Source organism: Aquarana catesbeiana, linkage group LG05 (genome assembly GCF_042186555.1).
Source record: "Aquarana catesbeiana isolate 2022-GZ linkage group LG05, ASM4218655v1, whole genome shotgun sequence".
Classification (NCBI taxonomy): Eukaryota; Metazoa; Chordata; class Amphibia; order Anura; family Ranidae; genus Aquarana; species Aquarana catesbeiana.
Genome location: NC_133328.1, coordinates 591,754,770 through 591,773,536, shown reverse-complemented (window position 1 = coordinate 591,773,536; position 18,767 = coordinate 591,754,770). Strand labels below are relative to the sequence as shown.

The window sequence follows — 18,767 nt, the reverse complement described above, 5'->3', positions numbered from 1 at the left end:
CTTCCTAGACCAATATATGTACATTACTTTGTTTCTAATCCATTCTTGAACTTGTTTAGATTGTGGCATGATGTATGGCTTTCTGTTAGCATGCTTCAGACAGCTTCTGTTTATGTGATTTCTTGATTCAACAGGTCTGGCAGTAATCAGGCCTTGTTGTGGCAAGTGCAATTTAACTAAGCTTTCCAAAACATTGTGGTTAATCACAGTTCATTCATGCTTCAGCATGGGAGGGGGCAATTACTTTTTCACATTCCTTAATAAATGAAATAAAAATTAGAAAAAACTGCATCTTGGATTTACTTGGGATATCTTTGTGTAATATTAAAATTTGTTTGATGATCTGAATAATTTAAGTGTGAGAAATATGCACAAAAAAAAAAATCAGGAAGGGGGCAAATACTTTTTCACACAACTGTATATCCCCAAACCATCACAATCAACCAACCAGGAGTGAGCAATGAGAGTGCCAGCCAATAAAATACCACAATGGTAGACGACCATGTGGAAGGCAGTAGCATTCCCTCACCCAGGAGAAATGTCAGAAACTGCTTCATAAAGACTCGACATTTGATACATTTGTGTGATGGAACCGTCCAGCACCTCGCTTGGGTGCTTCCGTCAGGATATAGCTTTCTCCAATCTGGAACCAGGAACCAGGTATTATAGCGGCATATTACACCCAAGATACTAGATGGGACTAGCTCAGATGCAAAACTGGAACTCTTTATTAAAAACGTACACAATTCTGTGTCCCAGGTAAGGATGAGCCGAACACCCCCCAGTTCGGATCGCACCAGAACTTGCGAACAGGCAAAAAATTTGTTTGAACACGTGAACACCGTCTATGGGACACGAACATGAAAAACCAAAAGTGCTAATTTTAAAGGCTTATATGCATGGTATTGTCATAAAAAGTGTTTGGGGACCTGGATCCTGCCCCAGGGGACATGTATCAATGCAAAAAAAAGTTTTAAAAACTGCAATTTTTTCGGGAGCAGTGATTATAATAATGCTTAAAGTGAAACAATAAAAATGAAATATTCCTTCAAATTTCGTACCTGGGGGGGTGTCTATAGTATGCCTGTAAAGTGCCGCATTTTTCCTGTGTTTAGAACGGTCCCACAGCAAAATTACATTTCTAAAGGAAAAAAAGTAATTTAACACTGATCGCGGCTGTAATGAATTGTCGAGTCTCGGCAATACAGATAAAAGTCATTGAAAAAAACGGCATGGGTTCTCCCCCCAGTCCATTACCAGGTCCTTTGGGTCTAGTATAAATATTAAGGGGAACCCCGAACCAAAATTAAAAAAAAATTGCGTGGGTCCCCCCAAATTCCATACCAGGCCCTTCAGGTCTGGTATGGATATTAAGGGGAACCCTGCGTCAAATTAAAAAAAAAATGGTGTAGGCCCTTCAGGTCTGGTATAGATTTTAAGGGGAACCCTGCGCCAAATTTTTTTTAAAAAATGACGTAGGGGTCCCCCCAAAAATCCGTACCAGACCCTTATCCGAGCACGCAACCTGGCAGGCCGCAGGAAAAGAGGGGGGACGAGAGAGCACCCCCTCCTGAACCGTACCAGGCCACTTCCCCTTAACACGGGGAGGATTCTTTGGGGGTCTGTAACCCCCAAAGCACCTTGTCCCCATGTTGATGGGGACAAGGGTCTCATCCCCACAACCCTTGCCCAGTGGTTGTGGGGGTCTGCGGGCAAGGGGACCCCCAGATCCCGGCCCCCCCATGTGAATTGGTAACGGGTACATTGTACCCCTACCATTTCCCTAAAAAAAAGTGTAAAAAATGTTAAAAAAGACAAGAGACGGCTTGGGACAAGTCCTTTATTTAAAAAAAAAAAAAAAATTCCCAGCGTTGTAAATCCATCTTGCGCCGATGACCGAAAAAAAACCCAGAACAGTTCTGCCTCCATGGGAGGCGGCCGTCGAGTGACGCTACTCCCGCCCATGGAGGCGGAACTGTTCCTTTTTTTTTTTCCGGTCATCGGCGCGAGATGGATTTACATTGCTGGAAATGTTTTTTTTTTTTTTTAATAAAGGACTTGTCCCAAGCTGTCTCTTGTCTTTTTTAACATTTTTTACACTTTTTTTGGTGAAATGGTAGGGGTACAATGTACCCGTTACCAATTCACATAGGGGGGGCCAGGATCTGGGGGTCCCCTTGTTAAAGTGGGCTTCCAAATTCCAATAAGCCCCCCGCCCGCAGACCCCCACAACCACCGGGCAAGGGTGGTGGGGATGAGGCCCTTGTCCCATCAACATGGGGACAAGGTGCTTTGGGGGTCACTTTGGGGGTCACACATTTTGAGGGGGACCCCTTTGCCATTTTTAAAAAAAATTTGGCGCAGGGTTCCCCTTAATATCAATACCAGACCTGAAGGGCCTGGTATGGAATTTGGGGGGACCCCCACGTAATTATTTTTTTAATTTTGGTTTGGGGTTCCCCTTAATATTCATACCAGACCCAAAGGGCCTGGTAATGGACTGGGGGGGAACCCATGCCGTTTTTTTTCAATGACTTTTATCTGTATTGCCGAGACCCGACAATTCATTACAGCCGCAATCAGTTTTAAATTACTTTTTTTCTATTAGAAATGTCATTGTGCTGCGGGACTGTTCTAAACATGGGAAAAATGCGCCACTTTATAGGCATACTATAGACACCCCCCAGGTACGAAATTTAAAGGAATATTTCACTTTTATTGTTTCCTTTTAAGCATTATTAAAATCACTGCTCCCTAAAAAGCGGCCCTTTTTAAAACTTTTTTTTGCATTGATACATGTCCCCTGGGGCAGGTCCCAGGTCCCCGGTCCCCAAACACTTTTTATGACAATACCATGCATATAAGCCTTTAAAATTAGCACTTTTGGTTTTTCATGTTAGTGTCCCATAGACTTTTAAACGTTGTTCCGTGGCTTTCGAATTTGCAGCGAACACCGCAAATTGTTTGCTATTCGGCGAACAGGCGAACACCCGATGTTCGAGTCAAACTTACGTTCGACTCGAACATTGGGCTCATCCCTAGTCCCAGGCAAAAGGAGCCCAGTCCTGCTGCTGAGCAGAGTCTAGCAGCCATCTGTAGGTATTCTCCAGCTCCCATTCCTGAAGGGCTAGAAACTCCATATCTTCCAGTGCCCAGCGCACTTCCAAGTAGTTCAGCATCTGTTCTCTGTAATCCATGATTTCCTCCAACTGCCACTCCAGATTGCTCCCAAAGTCAGGGTCCCCTGACAGCTTCCCATACAAAAGTCCCGGGCTGCCATAGCCAAGGCCTTCCATTGGGCTGTCATCCGTTGTCCAAGGGCACGCTTGGGCTACATGCCACCGGAGGGCTCTGTAACTTTTGTCCAGCCATATCTCTGCCTGGACCAGCCTGCTTAACTCAGCTGTCCACTCCTTGTGGGGTTGTTCTCCCAAAAACAGTACCTGCAATCCATACCGCAACCAGTATCTTTCCTGGGTGGAAAAGAGAATTTTTCCCTGGCAGTGATGTCCTTCCAGCTCTTCCTTCCAGAGTTGCCAGCGGACAGAGTGATACCATCCCAGCAGTACCTGTGTTGGCACTGGTCCTTTGTGCTTCATCTGCATCTCTTGCACTCTCCTTATGGCTTCCTCTTCCATGGCGGCTGGTATCTGTACCTCTCCTCTTCTGCTAACCGGACCTCAGATCCTGGTGGAGGTTTGGATGTCCCAGACTTCAGGAAGCATCCCACTGCTTGCCACCAAATGTGACGGAACCACTTGGCACCCCGGTTAGGTGCTTCTTCCACCAAACCATGCCTCCTGCCCTCCAACCTGTTCCAAGCAGAACCAGAGCTAATACCAGCCCTTTTTACCCCAAACATTGTACACAGACAAGATGTGGGAGATCTCTGTAAAAAGTCGATGACGTGGCTCTTTAATCATGTGATCAGCTGTGTCCAATCACAGTCGGTCACATTTAAATGCGGAAGTGCCGGTAATTGGCTCTCATCGCCTCACACTGACAGAGTGTGTGGCAAGGAGAGCCAATCAGCAGCATCTCCTCGCAGGGGACACCCGGACAGGTAATCAGGGCACTGATCATCAGTGCCCTGATTACAGTAAAGCCTCCCAGTGCCACCAATCAGTGTCAATCAGTGCCACCAACCAGTACCCATCAGTGCCATCAACCAGTACCCATCAGTGACACCAATCAGTACCCATCAGTGACACCAATCAGTGCCTATTAGTGATACTAGTCAGTACTGCCTTTCAGTGCCCATCAGTGCCTGCTCATCAGTGCTGCCCATCAATGCCCAATGTGGCTGTCTTCTTAAAGCTTCCTAAAGCTTATGTCAAGAGTCATTGAAAAAATGTCTACTCATTCTAAATATAAGGAGAATCTGACACCCAAAAAAATTAGGCTTTGCAAAACCTAGCTAACAACCACTCTTTGGCAATCAAAGCATCAGACAAGGGTGGTAATATCGTTATCATGAATAAAGAACAATATGTAACTATGTGCAAAAAAATCCTAAACAATCATAACTGGTACCGCCCAATATCCCCAAGATTAATTAAAAAGCTCAAACAGTTCTATGAATCTCCGTTTTACATGCTTCGAGCTTTCACTCCAAACCTTTATTGACCGCCATCCCTTATTGTCAATGTGACAGAACCCACTGTCACTGTGTGTTTTGGAAGGGACTGTGGGCTGACCTCCTGCCTGTGAAACATGTAGGGCGGTGCGTTGTGCTGACACAATCACGCCACAGGTGACCCCGGCACATGGGTGTTTTGTTTGTTTATTTTAGCTAGCCGGCTTTTTATGTAACCTATTTGTATATGCCTTTGCGAGCTCCTGCTCGTTTTATTTAGCATTAAAACTTTATGTTTTTAATCTACTACACGATCGGAGTCCCTCTCTGTTTGCTCACTCGTGGCTTTAAGCCCGAGTGTGTTTTTTTCAGATTGTGAACATCCATCTGATGAGTGTATCATCCCTTTTTGCGAATTCTCCACCAACCATCTGAGGCAATCGAACGATTGGAGATATTGGAAGATCCACGTGTCCCCGCAGAGGGCTTTATCTGCCTAACTGTATGACCTGCTCTTTAGGGGGTCCACCAGCTCTGGTAAGGGTTCTCATATATAGAGCTTCACTTCCAGGTTTAGACCCTTTTCTGTCAGTTGTGGCATTAAAGGGCGAAGGTGGTCATCCGGAATCCTACCTGTTGTGGTCCTCATCACCTACTCCTCCATACACTTATCAACTGTGTACACAAGTTTTAAGGACACTATTTCTTACACCTTTGGTGTATATAGACATTTATTTTAATTTTCAAATTTTTATTTTCAATGCACTATTGATGCATATGGACACTTATTTTCAATATTCAATTTATTAATTTATTTATTGCACATATTTGTACCATTCGATTGATTTATTTTGTTTGTTTCACCTCCACTTGGTCTCTTATAAGAGATTTTTCAATTTAGCGCAACTTTATTTATTATTAATGTTCTGTTTTCTTGTTTCTCCCTTTCAATTTTCCATTATCTCTGGGGCTGCTTTGGGTGGGTTCTGTACCGTGCGCACCTGACACGCGCCGGCCGTCTGGCCTGGGGTCCTGAGATCAATGGTGTCCTCATTAGTTCTCATGGATGGTTGGCTGTGTCTTCCTTTCTTTTGGTGCCGGCTCTTCCAGGTTGGGACAGGCCTTGGGCTCATGTGACATCTAACCGGCCTGGCTCCTCCCGGCCGGCTGTTGCTATGCAACATGGGGACCGGAGCATGCATGTCGGTGGGCTTTCGATGCGTGACATCGTCCTACTATGTCAGCGATGTGGGCAGGGCATCTCCGCATGCTGATCGCCTGGGGGACCTAGTGCAATGTTGGCTATGGGAAGCAGAACGCTCCCACACGTGGAGCTTTCTGCCCACCCATTCAGGGGGATGCACCCTGCACTCACAATGAGTTATATAAAGGAGTTTGATCAGTACCTATTTTGTATGGCCATCACTTTTCCACATGCTACGATGCGGGTTCACAAGATAGATCCCTCCGTATGTCTCTTGGTGCTGTTGAGTAGTGATTGATAGATGCTGTGTGCAGTATCCTTTATGAGATACTTATTCACTGCCTTATGTGTTCCATGCAGCCACTGATGTCTTGGGGGTAATTTTTGTTGCAGCACGGAGTACCACTCAGCCTATCTTACATTTAGTGTCTATTTATGTCATCACACCTTGGATTGAGAATCTCTAGGTAGGTTTTTGTATACGCAAAAGGGCCAATGCTTCATAAATAGCACTACGCAGTGTATGTGTATAGTGTATGAAGCCAGTCAATACACTATTCATTTTTTGGATCTAAAGATCTGGTGTGAGGGTGACGAATTGTTGCCCTCCACCTATTTTAAGACCACTGATCGCAATTCTTTCATCCCCCGTGACAGTTGCCATCATAGCTCATGGCTCGATTCGGTTCCTAAAAGCCAATTTGTACGAATGAGACGCAACTGCACGAGAGTGGAGGATTTCAATATACAAGCCAAAATCCTGACGGATAGGTTTATAGAAAAAGGATATGAGGCCTCTACTCTAAACCAAAACTTATGTAAGTCCAACTATTGGATCGCGACCATTTATTGGTTGATAAACTTCCAGTTGCTAGATATGAGAATCATTTCTTCTATCCATTCGTTACAGGTTACTCACATCAACATTTTTCGATCAAAAAACTCATGATCATTTACTTGGATCTATTCTCCCTGAGAAACCACAAGTAGTTTTCAGGGGGGTCCCTTCGATTAAAGAACTTGTAGCTCCTAGTGTTTGGGATCCCCCTGGTAACAAACTAATGTTTTTTTCAGAACCTAATAGGTTATTAGAAGTGTAATGCCGCGTACACACGATCGCACATTCCGACAACAAAATCCATGATTTTTTTCCGACGGATATTGGCTCAAACTTGTCTTGCATACACACGGTCACACAAATGTTGTCGGAAATTCCGAACGTCAAGAACGTGGTGACGTACAACACGTATGACAAGCTGAGAAAATGAAGTTCAATAGCCAGTGCAGCTCTTCTGCTTGATTCCAAGCATGCGTGGAATTTTGTGCATCGGAATTGTGTACACACGCTCGGAATATACGAGAACAGATTTTGTTGTCGGAAAATTTGAGATTCAGCTCTCAAATTTTGTTTGTCTGAAATTCCGACGTAAAATGTCCGATGGAGCCTACACACGGTCGGAATTTCCGACAACAAGCTCACATCGAACATTTGTTGTCAGAAATTCCGACCGTGTGTACGCGGCATTAGAATTGTGCGGTATGTTCTATTGATACCATCTGGAATACGAAAACCATTAAATTTACTTCCTCGAATAACTCTCAGGAATTTAGAATAAAATAATTTATTAATTGTTCTACTCCCAATGTTGTCTATCTTCTGACCTGCCCTTGTGGGTTTCAGTACGTGGGACGTACGGTACGACCACTGCAGGTCAGATTAAATGAGCACATTGGAAATATTAAGAGAGGTTTCAAGGGTCATCCTGTCTCTAGACACTACTTAGAGGTACATAAACAGAACCCTAAGGGTACTTCTTTCATTGGGATTGACAGGCTTAACCACTTCAAACCCAGACCATTTGGCTGCCCAAACACCAGAGCACTTTTTTGCGATTTGGCACTGTGTCGCTTTAACTGACAATTGCGCGATCGTGCGACGTAACTCCCAAACAAAATATATGTCTTTTTTTTCCCACAAATAGAGCTTTCTTTTGGTGGTATTTGATCACCTCTGAGGTTTTTATTTTTTGCACTATAAACAAAAAAATAGCGACAATTTTGAAAAAAAAAGCAATATTTTTTACTTTTTGCTATAATAAATATCCCCAAAAAATATATATATAAATATAATTTTTTTTCCTCAGTTTAGGCTGATATGTATTCTTCTACATATTTTTGGTAAAAAAATCACAATAAGCGTTTATTGATTGGTTTGCGCAAAAGTTATAGCGTCTAAAAAATAGGGGATAGTTTTATGGCATTTTTATTAATAATTTTTTTTTACTAGTAATGGCGGCGATCAGCGATTTTTATCATCACTGCGACTTTTGACGCCATTTTGGGACCATTGTCATTTATACAGCGATCAGTGCTATAAAAATGCACTAATTACTGTGTAAATGACACTGGCAGTGAAGGGGTTAACCTGTAGGGGGCGCTGAAGGGGTTAAGTGTGTCCTAGGGATGTGTTCTAACTGTAGGGGGGATGGGCTACGTGTGACATGACACTGATCACTGCTCCCGATCACAGGGAGCTGTGATCAGTGTCCTGTCACTAGACAGAACAGGGAAATGCTTGTTTACATCAGCATTTCCCCGTTCTTCCTCTCCGTGAGACGATCGTGGAACTTCCGGCGGACATCAAGTCCATGGGACCTGCGGTCACACTCACGGTGCTCGCAGCGTGCCATTCTGCCGACGTCATGCAGCGGTTGGCAAGGGGTTAAACTACCTTGGAGAGGGGGACCCAAGAGACGTGCCATCTCCAAGTTAGAAATGAGCTGGATATATAAAATGAGATGTCTTAGGCCTCTTGGCCTGAATGTTGACATAGAAATTAACGCTTTTATTGATAATGCCTAATGTTATATTTGATGTCACCTGCTTTGGATAATTGTTTCTTATAAGATATAAAAACTTCTTATTGTTCTTTTTTTTGCATCGGAGAGCATCATTTCAATATGATACTTTTGGCCTACTAATTCGTCATTTTTTTCTCCTAGTGTATCTTTGGTTATTATTCTATTTACTACTTGGGATTTATGCCAAGAAATAATTTGTTTGTTAAAATAATTTTTTTACCTAATAATAATTTTTTATCTAAAATTATTTTTTATTATTTTTTACTTTCAAATATTTCTCTATTTCAGATATTTTCCTTGTGAATTTTAGGTGATTGGACTGTGTTATAGTGTTATACACAGTCTAATCTCCTTCGAATATCGTAGCTTCCCCTTTTAATTGACCTTCATTGGCTATACGTATCAGATCAAGGCTTGGTGTTCTCTATTTGTATTAAGAACATTTTGTGAGTCACAATATGGCGTCCGGATGAAAACGAGGTCTGGTTGTCCTCATGCGATATAAAGGTGATAGCTCAGCGCGTGGCCCATGCCCCAGGAAGACGGCACGTATGACGAAACATGTAGAGCGGTGCTACGTGCTGATGTCATTACGCCCCATGTGACCCCGGAAGTAAGGGTGTTCTTTTAGTATAGCTTCCTGGCAGTATTTTCTATGTTTTGTGCGGTTGTATCCGCTCGTTTCTTTAGCAATAAAGGCTACCATTTTAACGATACTACACAATTGGAGTTTTTTGTCCTTTTGCACTGCTGACTTTTTGTCATTTGTCAGTGCGCCCCCCCAGACTGGATTTTCTGTTTTCCATTCGGGATACCGTGGAGGAGTTCTGGTTATATCTGGAGGATTCCAGGAATACGGAGGACCATTAGACCCTGCAGAGGGCTAAATTTGCTGGCGTATATGACCTTGCTCTTTAGGGGGTCCACCAGTTTGGGTAAGGGTCCCCACGTATCGAGTGGGGTTTCTTTCAACTCAAGAACCCGCCCCCTTCTTCTCTTTCTTGGAGAAGGTGGAAGGAATCTGTATTCTATTTCCTCATTGAACTTATTATTTTCAACATTATTGTCTTTTCTTTTTGATATGTGGACATAATTGTGTGTTTTTTCAATTTATTTTTTTGTCATTTTTATTGATGAAGAGTCTTTTTTCAATATAGATTTCTTTATGTAATTCTTTTTAGTTCCTCACTTATTGTTTTTTTCATTTAAAACTTTTTGCATTTTCAGTAGTATTATATTTCACTATGCATGATCAATCACGTTATATGAGCGCAACTTATTTTTATATAACCCCTCTATATACACTATTCAGGTGTTTTGTATAAAAACGATGCAGTAATTTGTACCCATACTTTTAGCTCTATATTGTATATATTTTTCATATTTTTTCTACTTTATGTGAATATTGTTTTTTGTTTTTTTTATTAAATTAAACTTTGGAATTTTAAATATGAGTTAGGCTCTTGTGCCTTTAAAGTCCCATCCCTAAGGGGAAACAATACTTCTCAATGCCCATCAGTGCCGCATATCAATGCCGCCCATCAGTGCCGCATATCAATGCCGCCCATCAGTGCCGCCTATCCATTCCCATCAGTGCCGCCTATCAGTGCCACCTATCAGTGCCCACCAGTGCCGCCTATCAGTGTCCACCAGTGCCGCCCATCAGAGCCACCTATCAGTGCCCACTAGTGCTGCCCATCAGTGCCACCTATCAGTGCTCCTCAGTGCCGCATATCAGTGCCACCTATCAGTGCCCATCAGTGCTGCATATTATTGCCTCCTCATCAGTGCCACCTAATCAGTGCCCATAATTGCCGCCTCATCAGTGCCCATAAGTGCCACCTCATCAGTGCCCATCAGTGCAGCCTATCGGTGCCCATCAGTGCAGCCTATCGGTGCCCATCAGTGCAGCCTCATCAGCGTACATCAGTGAAGGAAAAAAATTACTTATTTACAAAATATACTGACAGAAACAAAGAAAAGCTTTTTTTTCAAGATTTTCGGTCTTTTTTCTTTTTTTTTTGTAAAAAATAAAAATCCAGCAGTGATTAAATACCACTAAAAGAAAGTTCTATTTGTGTGAAGAAAATGATTAAAAAAAAATTTAGGTACAGTGTTGCATGATTGTCATTTAAAATGCAACAGCGCTGAAAGCTAAAAAATGGCCTGGGCAGGAAGGGGGTGAAAGTGCCCTGTATTGAAGCGGTTAAACATCTAGCCACCTGGGTGACTCAGTGCCCGCCTAGACTATTCGGCACCAAGCCCCTCCATGATGGATAATATGTACATTACACGTTATCATAAATATAAACATCCCACAATGGTTCAATAACAAGATGCAAAGTCACATTATTAATTGCCTGTTCAAGAGATGAGCAGACTGACAGAAACAATAGGTGACTTAATTATCACAATTAACATTGGGACTGCAACCTAGGAGGCACACAATCGGAGAGACACACATTTATGTATTCTGTCCACTAGACAAGTCGTCAGAGGACATACAATGTCCCAGCAGTCTGATACAGTGGAATTAATTTATCTTCATAGATCCCTTGAGGATTATGGTTGATAAATATTTTTGTCCCGAGTGAAGAGGCCTCTTCAACTAAGTCTACAGGAGGGCCACCATATTCCCTCTGACCATTAGCCTGCGCAAGATTAATATTACACCTTTCCATCCACTCCAGAAGGGAAGCTTTATTGTCCTTATTCAGAGAAGTAATCCAAGCCTTGCTCTCAGCATCCATTAAGTGGTGGTCCATAATTAGAGAATAATCTGCACTCTCAGTGGCCCATAATCAGTGGGTAGGAGGCTTGCCCCTAGTCCTCTCCAAAAGCCCCTGTCCTGGCTGGGTCTGTCACAATTTGTGACTGGTAGAGTTTTTGTATTAACTGAAATGGAAGAAAAGGAAAGGCTAATCCAGACTACCACATTTTCATATTTTACAGGCTGTTGGTCTGTTTCTTAGCCATGCTATCACTGACATAGGAATTAATATTTCACTAGTTCCAGTGATGGTTGGAACACAAAAACCTGGAAAAAAGTAGTGGTGTTATAGTGATTTCATACCAGAAATTATTAGTATTTTCCATGTTTACCATTCTGAAAAAGGTGAAGAGTCTGGCTTGCTAATATTGGAAGTAAAGCAACCATGTCAGCAATTTGAAAGTCGAAATAAAAACTGAACCGTTAAGAATGAAGTAAATATGAGGGTTCTTCAAAAAGTTTCCACACTTTTTTTAACTCTTTTTATTAACAATTTCAAAAACAAATTACACAAATTATACTAAACTGCAAGGTCAGCCAGCTTGCCAGACAGACTAGTCACATGACACGATCAGACATGACCAATTACCACTCCTCCCATCCTCACCATTTGCAACGAAAATATAAAAGTGTGGAAATGTTTTGAAGACCCCTCTTATATATCTCACCTGCTGCCCACCCTGCCAAACGTTGCACCAATCAACAGGAATTGCAGGCTAAAGTCTGTGCAGAAACCAACACTTCCAGAAAATCTCTTGTGTTCCTCTGAGCAGTCATTTGTTCCACTCACTGACCCCTATGTCACTAGAGGACACAGAAGTGATATGGAAGGAGCCACTGAGTGCTGCATAGGACACAACGGATCAACACTTCTAGAAGTGTTGACTTCAGTGAAAACAACAGCCAGAGATCTCTATTGAATGGAATAGCATTTGGCAGCAGGACAGCTAATTATTCACTCTTTACTCCCTTCACTAGACTGTCAAAATCATCTTCACCATCACCAGTCCTATAGGGTATTAGTATAACTTCAAAAAGATGTCCATTACTTGGTTTTACTTTACATATAGATAGCTAGGAACAGAACAGGTGACTGAAAATCATATCTATTTTATCATATTTATTTGAAAATCAAAATTTTGCCAAGCACAAATACATAAGCTTTCTACATTAGCGAAATCTGGTTGTTTTTGTGCATTAAAACAAGAAGTCAAGGTACAGTTACTAATAATGTTACTCACATGTCATTTGACACATGAAGTTTCTTCCTCCACTTTGATTTAGATTCAATGGAGAAAAGAATCCTGCATTTTTAAAAAAATATTCAAAGCTCCAGTTTTATGTCCTGTACACACAGTCGGATTTTCCGATGGAAAAAGTGCGATCGGATTGTGTTGTCAGAAATTCTGATCGTGTGTGGGCTCCATCTGACTTTTTCCGTCTGAATTTCCGACACACAAAGTTTGAGAGCAGGATATAAAATTTTCCGACAACAAAATCCGATTAGTGAAATTCCGATCGTGTATACACAAATCCGAAGTGCCACGCATGTGCCAAAGTGCCACGCATGCTCAGAATAAATTAAGAGACGAAAGCCATTGGCTACTGCCCCGTTTATAGTCCCGACGTACGTGTTTTACATCACTGCTTTCAGAACGATCGGATTTTCCGACAACTTTGTGCGACCGTGTGTATGCAAGACAAGTTTGAGCCAACATCCATCGGAAAAAATCCATGGATTTTGTTGTCGGAATGTCCGATCAATGTCCGATCGTGTGTACAGGGCATTACAATCACCATTATAGGGTGCCAAACATCTACCGGACAGCGGTAATTTGGATGTCACCTTGTAAAACATTGTTGGTGTGTGATGTGACTGGTGAAGAATAGTGTGGTATGTACCTGTGTCCAGTTGACGCAATCACAATTTCATCCCCAGCTTTCCAAGTCACACTTTGCTGTAGAAACAGAGTAGAGTTTCCAGCCTCCGCAGTCTGCGCTAGACGGGTCCAAGTTACTGGCACTGGAATACCTGGAAAACATCAACAAGAGTCTCATTGGCCTTCTCTGTTTTTTTCAGTATGTTTTACTGCTATTCCATAGATATTGGATTTCTATACATTTATTTACCTTATTGGAATTTATTTCAATAAATTACATTTTTCTTACCGTGAAGATCCAAAGTTCCTTGCCTGACTGCCAATGTTTTTGCCCCATACAAAGGTAGCTCTGGGGAGCGTAAATGTCCATGCAAAGTGATGATAGCTTTGTGCTGGAATGGGACAGCCTCAGTTCCAACCTAAATACAAACATAAAGCAAACCAAACATATTATAGTCAATTATATTTAAGTCTATTGATTCTCTTACGAATAGAGTACCACTGTGGTCAGCCATACCTGCATAACACCATTATCTGTAATTAGAATATTCTCAGCCCGGAGCTCAATGTCAGCTTCATCAAAAACCAGAGTTCCTCCTGATGTAAAAAAACGGGTATGTATATTAAACTCTTATATTTCCTACCTACACTGAAGCCAAACACATAATGTATACTGGTCTTGTTTAATAAAACACTACACAATAAAGTACATAAAACAATAGCAATCATACGTCAGTGTACTTTACTGTACTGCCCAAACTAAATTGGGTCACATCAAGAGCTGAGCTCAATATGTCACAGCCAAAACACATACTGACTATATATGGAAATGTCCCGGGAATTAACTAAGCTTCCTGCGCCAATATAATGGCGCCAGAAACTGTCAGAAGTGGCGTGTGTCACATTAACAGAGCAGATAGACCTAGTTCAGGTCTATCTATGCTACCTGCACCAGTTTCTATTTCAAAATTAAATAGAAACAAATAAATGGTCTGCACCTGATTAACACTGCAGCAGTTCTCCATACAGTATAGCAAAATGCAGCAGATTCCCTCCTGGTGTGACCTTGTCATACTGGATGTCATCCCTTTGCCCTGCCTGTGCAGTGATTACACAGCATGAGCAGAGAATGCACAGGGTTCAAAACCCTCCTTATCCCTCCACTCTGAGCTGAGCAGCTCTGTCTTTCTGTTCTCTGTGCTATGTACTGTGAGCCCTAGAACAGAGAACTCATCGCTCCTAATTAGGCGCTTGCACCCCTTTTGTTATTTTGAAACTGCATCTGCTTGATGTTCTAAGTTTAGGAAAGTTGTGCAAGCATTGTTAATTTCCCCTGACTCTTAAGAACCCCTTTTTTGAGATCCCAAAATCCAAGCACAATCAGTGAAAGATGAACTTACAGTGCTTGAATTAAAAAATGTCTGTATTTCAAACCAAACAATTAATTGGATTCAGAAAACACTGTAAGATGCTTTGATAGATGAGACTGAGGAGTTGATTTACTAAAGGCAAATCCATTTTTCACTACAAGTGCACTTGGAAGTGCAGTTGCTTTAGATCTGAGGGGAAGATCTGAAATGAGAGGAAGCTCTGCTGATTTTATGATCCAATCATGTACAAGCAAAAATGCTGTTTTTTATTTTCCTTGCATGTCCCCCTCGGATCTACAGCTACTGCACTTCCAAGCACACTTGCAGTGCACTTGTAGTGTAAAGTGGACTTGCCTTTAGTAAATAAATTCCTGAGTGTCTTAAAAGCCGAACAGAGGCAGCAATTGTGTGAGGTGATAGCTATATTTATGAAAAGGAGACATAGTGGGTGAGATTTACTAAAACTGGTGCACACAGAATCTAATGCAGCTTCTAGGTTTTATGGTCCAAGCCTAATTGAATAACCTGAAGTTACAAGCTGATTACTATGCACACCTGCACCAGATTCTGTGTGCACCTGTTTTAGTAAATTTCCCCTATTTTTTTTCTTAATTAACAAATTATGTCATTATGAAAGAAAAATATATGGTGCTAAAACAACATTGGGATGCAAATGCAGTAGGCTTCTTATTGATATTGGGTAACGCAGACAATTAATATTTATGAGATTGACCCACCATAACATACAAATAATTATTTGAAAATCCAAAAGCTGAAATTCTAGATGAACCCAACCCTTTTCATCATTCACAAGCCATCCTGTATCCTCCTTGATTCCCTGCAATCAGCCGGGTGACAAGGCCCCGGGGTCTGTTTTTGCTCCACTGTAGTCCACCGTCCAAATAACGGGTTGCGCACATTGCAATAAACATTGACTAGAGTTGAACATCTTTGGTGTGCTACCCATTATTTGGATGGCTGAAACTCTAGACCAAATTAATCGGTTTGAAGAATAGTCCAACACACCAGTATCACCATATGTGATCAGGAAAAGGTTCCAATAGGAAGATGTGGAAAGACACGCTTACTCATTGATGCGATTTCTTCATTTATATGAGGTGAGAGTTCTGTGAGACTATCTCTACAGGAGGCAATCGGTGGAGTTCCTTATGGACTTATACTGCCATTAGCTTGCTGCTTCATTTTTTATCCGTTTTTTTAACTTTTATTCTCCCTGAGGGACTTTATTTATTTATTTACTTTTGTGATCTCCTATTCATTTCAGAATGTTTTCACTTTGTTTACCATAACTTTATCAAGATTTTTAGCACCTTTGGGACATTTGTATATTTTGCACTTTTATATTGCACTTTATCGATCCCTGTGGAGATTTAATATTTTGCACTTTAGTAATCCCTTTGGGGATTTCATTTTCAGTATTTGAGTGATCATATATCACCACACGAGATCACTTTATATCTTTATTTGTCTATTTTGTGTATTGTGAACACTTTTAGGTTTTGCTGGTTTTATACATTATTATCACTTGTTTCTGCTATTTGGTTACATTCTATTATTCACTTTTAGTAGCGAGAAGGACACTTTTACACATACTGTCTATACATACCTTACTAGCTACTGGTAAAGCTTTTTGGGAATACAGTTCCTTAATAAATGGCCCATACCAAAATGTGAGGCCTACCAGGACTTAATGAATAGCATGATGTAAATTGGAATACTGGCTTGATCCTACCTTGAATCAGCAGCATCTTCAGCACTGGAGTGCTTTGATCCAGTAGGATAGTCTGTCCTTTAGTGATAACAGCCATTGAACCTTCATCTGGGGGTGATTCCCCTCCCCAGGTATATTTTGAGGACCAAACATCAATGTAGAAAAAGTCAGCATTGTCCTGAAACAAACAAACATGTAACTCATATTGTACAGTAACTTAAACTCTATTTTATTAAAAAAGGAACCTTATTAATATTTTATTAAAAAGGGAACAGATACAATTGGGGGGGGGGGGGGCAGAATCTTTTAGGTTACCTAGATCTCTATTGTCTCTAGTTTACAACCAAATCCCTCTGGTCCCATGGTCTTCACCACTATCCCTCTTTTAGGTCTGGTCCATCTATCATCCATCCCACCCAAAAAACATTTTAGTTTTGGACAGCATAGGAAAGAGTTAGAATATCTGTATTTACTGCTGTCTGTGGCCCTATAGGGGGATTTAACTTAACTTCCTGACAAAGTCTCTAAACTTACAGGTCCCATTGACATGGACAGAGAGTGAAATCTGCCCATCGAGAACAAAGAAGCTAATTTCTTTCGTCATGGGAGTGCTTCTATCTTACTGGAGAGCTCCTATCCTACTGGAGAGGGGCAGATGACCTATTCTGGTTCTTTAACTTATCCTCAGAAATGGTTCAGTTGAAACATCCTCAAGCCCCTGAATTACCTCCATTCAGCTCCAACAGATCTATGCTTTCACCTTTAGCAGTTAAAGCAGACCTTCAGTAATTTTTTCATCTTTCCATCTATTAAACCTACTGCCCTTGTTGTTTTAACTTTGGATAGTAAAACATTTTTTTTTTCTTTCAGTAAATACCTTATACAGCCCACTTCCCGTTTCTTGACTGGTTATTAGTCTAGGCTTATGGCATCATGCACAGCTCTCTCTCACTCTCATGAGAGTTTGCCAGGAAGGGAGGGGGGGATAAGAGGGCCAATAAGAGCTGCAGGACTGCAGAGCCGGAGGTGTGCCTCTGTGTGTCTTTGTAAATCCAGGAAGTGAATAGGCAGCAGCTTCAGTTGCCCACAGTTAAAATGGTTGCAACCAGACTCAGCATATTTGGCAAGTACAGAATCACAGTATATATAGAATAATATCCAAAGTGGTTGGAGGGAAGCTTCAGAATGGCAAAGTTGTTTTCATTACAAATTATGTGAGCAGGCTGCAGTTCCTCTTTAAATCCTGTGCCTGGAATTGGGCCTTTAACTTTATGTCAGAATCTAGTCTATAAATGAAAACAAAGTTTCACCTATTTTCAAACACTGGTATACAGGAATAGCAGAAATGCTGCCCATGGAAGCCAGTTTAATATCTATTTTCATTTTCAAAAAATGATTCAATATAATTTCTATGATCATCACATTTTAACCACTTCAATACCAGGCACTATTACCCTCTTCCTGCCCAGACCAATTTTCAGCACTGTCACACTTTAAATGACAATTGCGTGGTCATGGAACACTGTACCCAAAACATTTTTAGAATGTTTTTCACACAAATAGAGCTTTCTTTTGGTGGTATTTAATCACCACAGGGGTTTTTTTTTTTTTTTGCTAAATAAACAAAAAAAGACCAAATGATTTGAAAAAAAAAGTGTTTTTTTATTCGTTTCTGTTATAAAATTTTGCAAATAAATAACATTTCTTTATACATTAGGGTCAAAATGTATTCTGCTACATTTGTTTGGTGAAGATAAAGCAAATCAGTGTTTATTATTTAGTCTGTAGGAAAGTTATAGATTCCACAAACTATGGTATATATATGCAAGCTAACAAACAGAGAGTGACCTTGTAACCCAGACACAACAGAGGCAGGCTTCCAACCCTAAACATATGTGCGAAAACAAGAAAGAAATGGATGCGGGACTTTAAATGAGGCCCGTCTCTGTTTTTAAAGATAAATAAAACTATTTATTCATAACTATAAATGGATTTATTATCCCAATCCCTGGTGGGTAGTCCATACAGCTGTAATATATTTAAATTAGTGATTTTATAATTTTAAAAGATTCAATAAATAATTATAATATATAGTGCGTCATATAAAAATGCATAATGTATAAGGTTTACAAATAAAACCATAATTAATAATAATGACATATTTTATGTTTTAATCATAAATGGACATGATTGGTACAAGAAACAGTAATAAATATAATAAACATATGAATCAATAACACATGATTGTCATAATGAATACAAGCAATACATGATAAAGAATATATGTACAGGTAATGAATCATGATGGTGGATAAGCTATAGCTTGGCACCATTGAGTGTGGGCTCAACGCGTTTCATGGCTTTTAAAGCCAAT

General features: G+C 40.9%; 1 protein-coding gene across 1 annotated transcript in view; it reads right to left on the bottom strand.

Annotated features, from left to right (window-relative positions):
* Positions 1-18,767, bottom strand: part of LOC141146080 (fibrocystin-L-like) — a 364,397-nt gene that overhangs the window by 107,305 nt on the left and 238,325 nt on the right. The window contains exons 45-48 of the mRNA XM_073632840.1: positions 16,415-16,571; positions 13,809-13,888; positions 13,581-13,710; positions 13,314-13,443 (exon numbers count right to left, since the gene is read on the bottom strand). Coding sequence (XP_073488941.1) covers positions 13,314-13,443; positions 13,581-13,710; positions 13,809-13,888; positions 16,415-16,571 — 497 coding nt within the window. The remainder of the gene's footprint in view (positions 1-13,313; positions 13,444-13,580; positions 13,711-13,808; positions 13,889-16,414; positions 16,572-18,767) is intronic.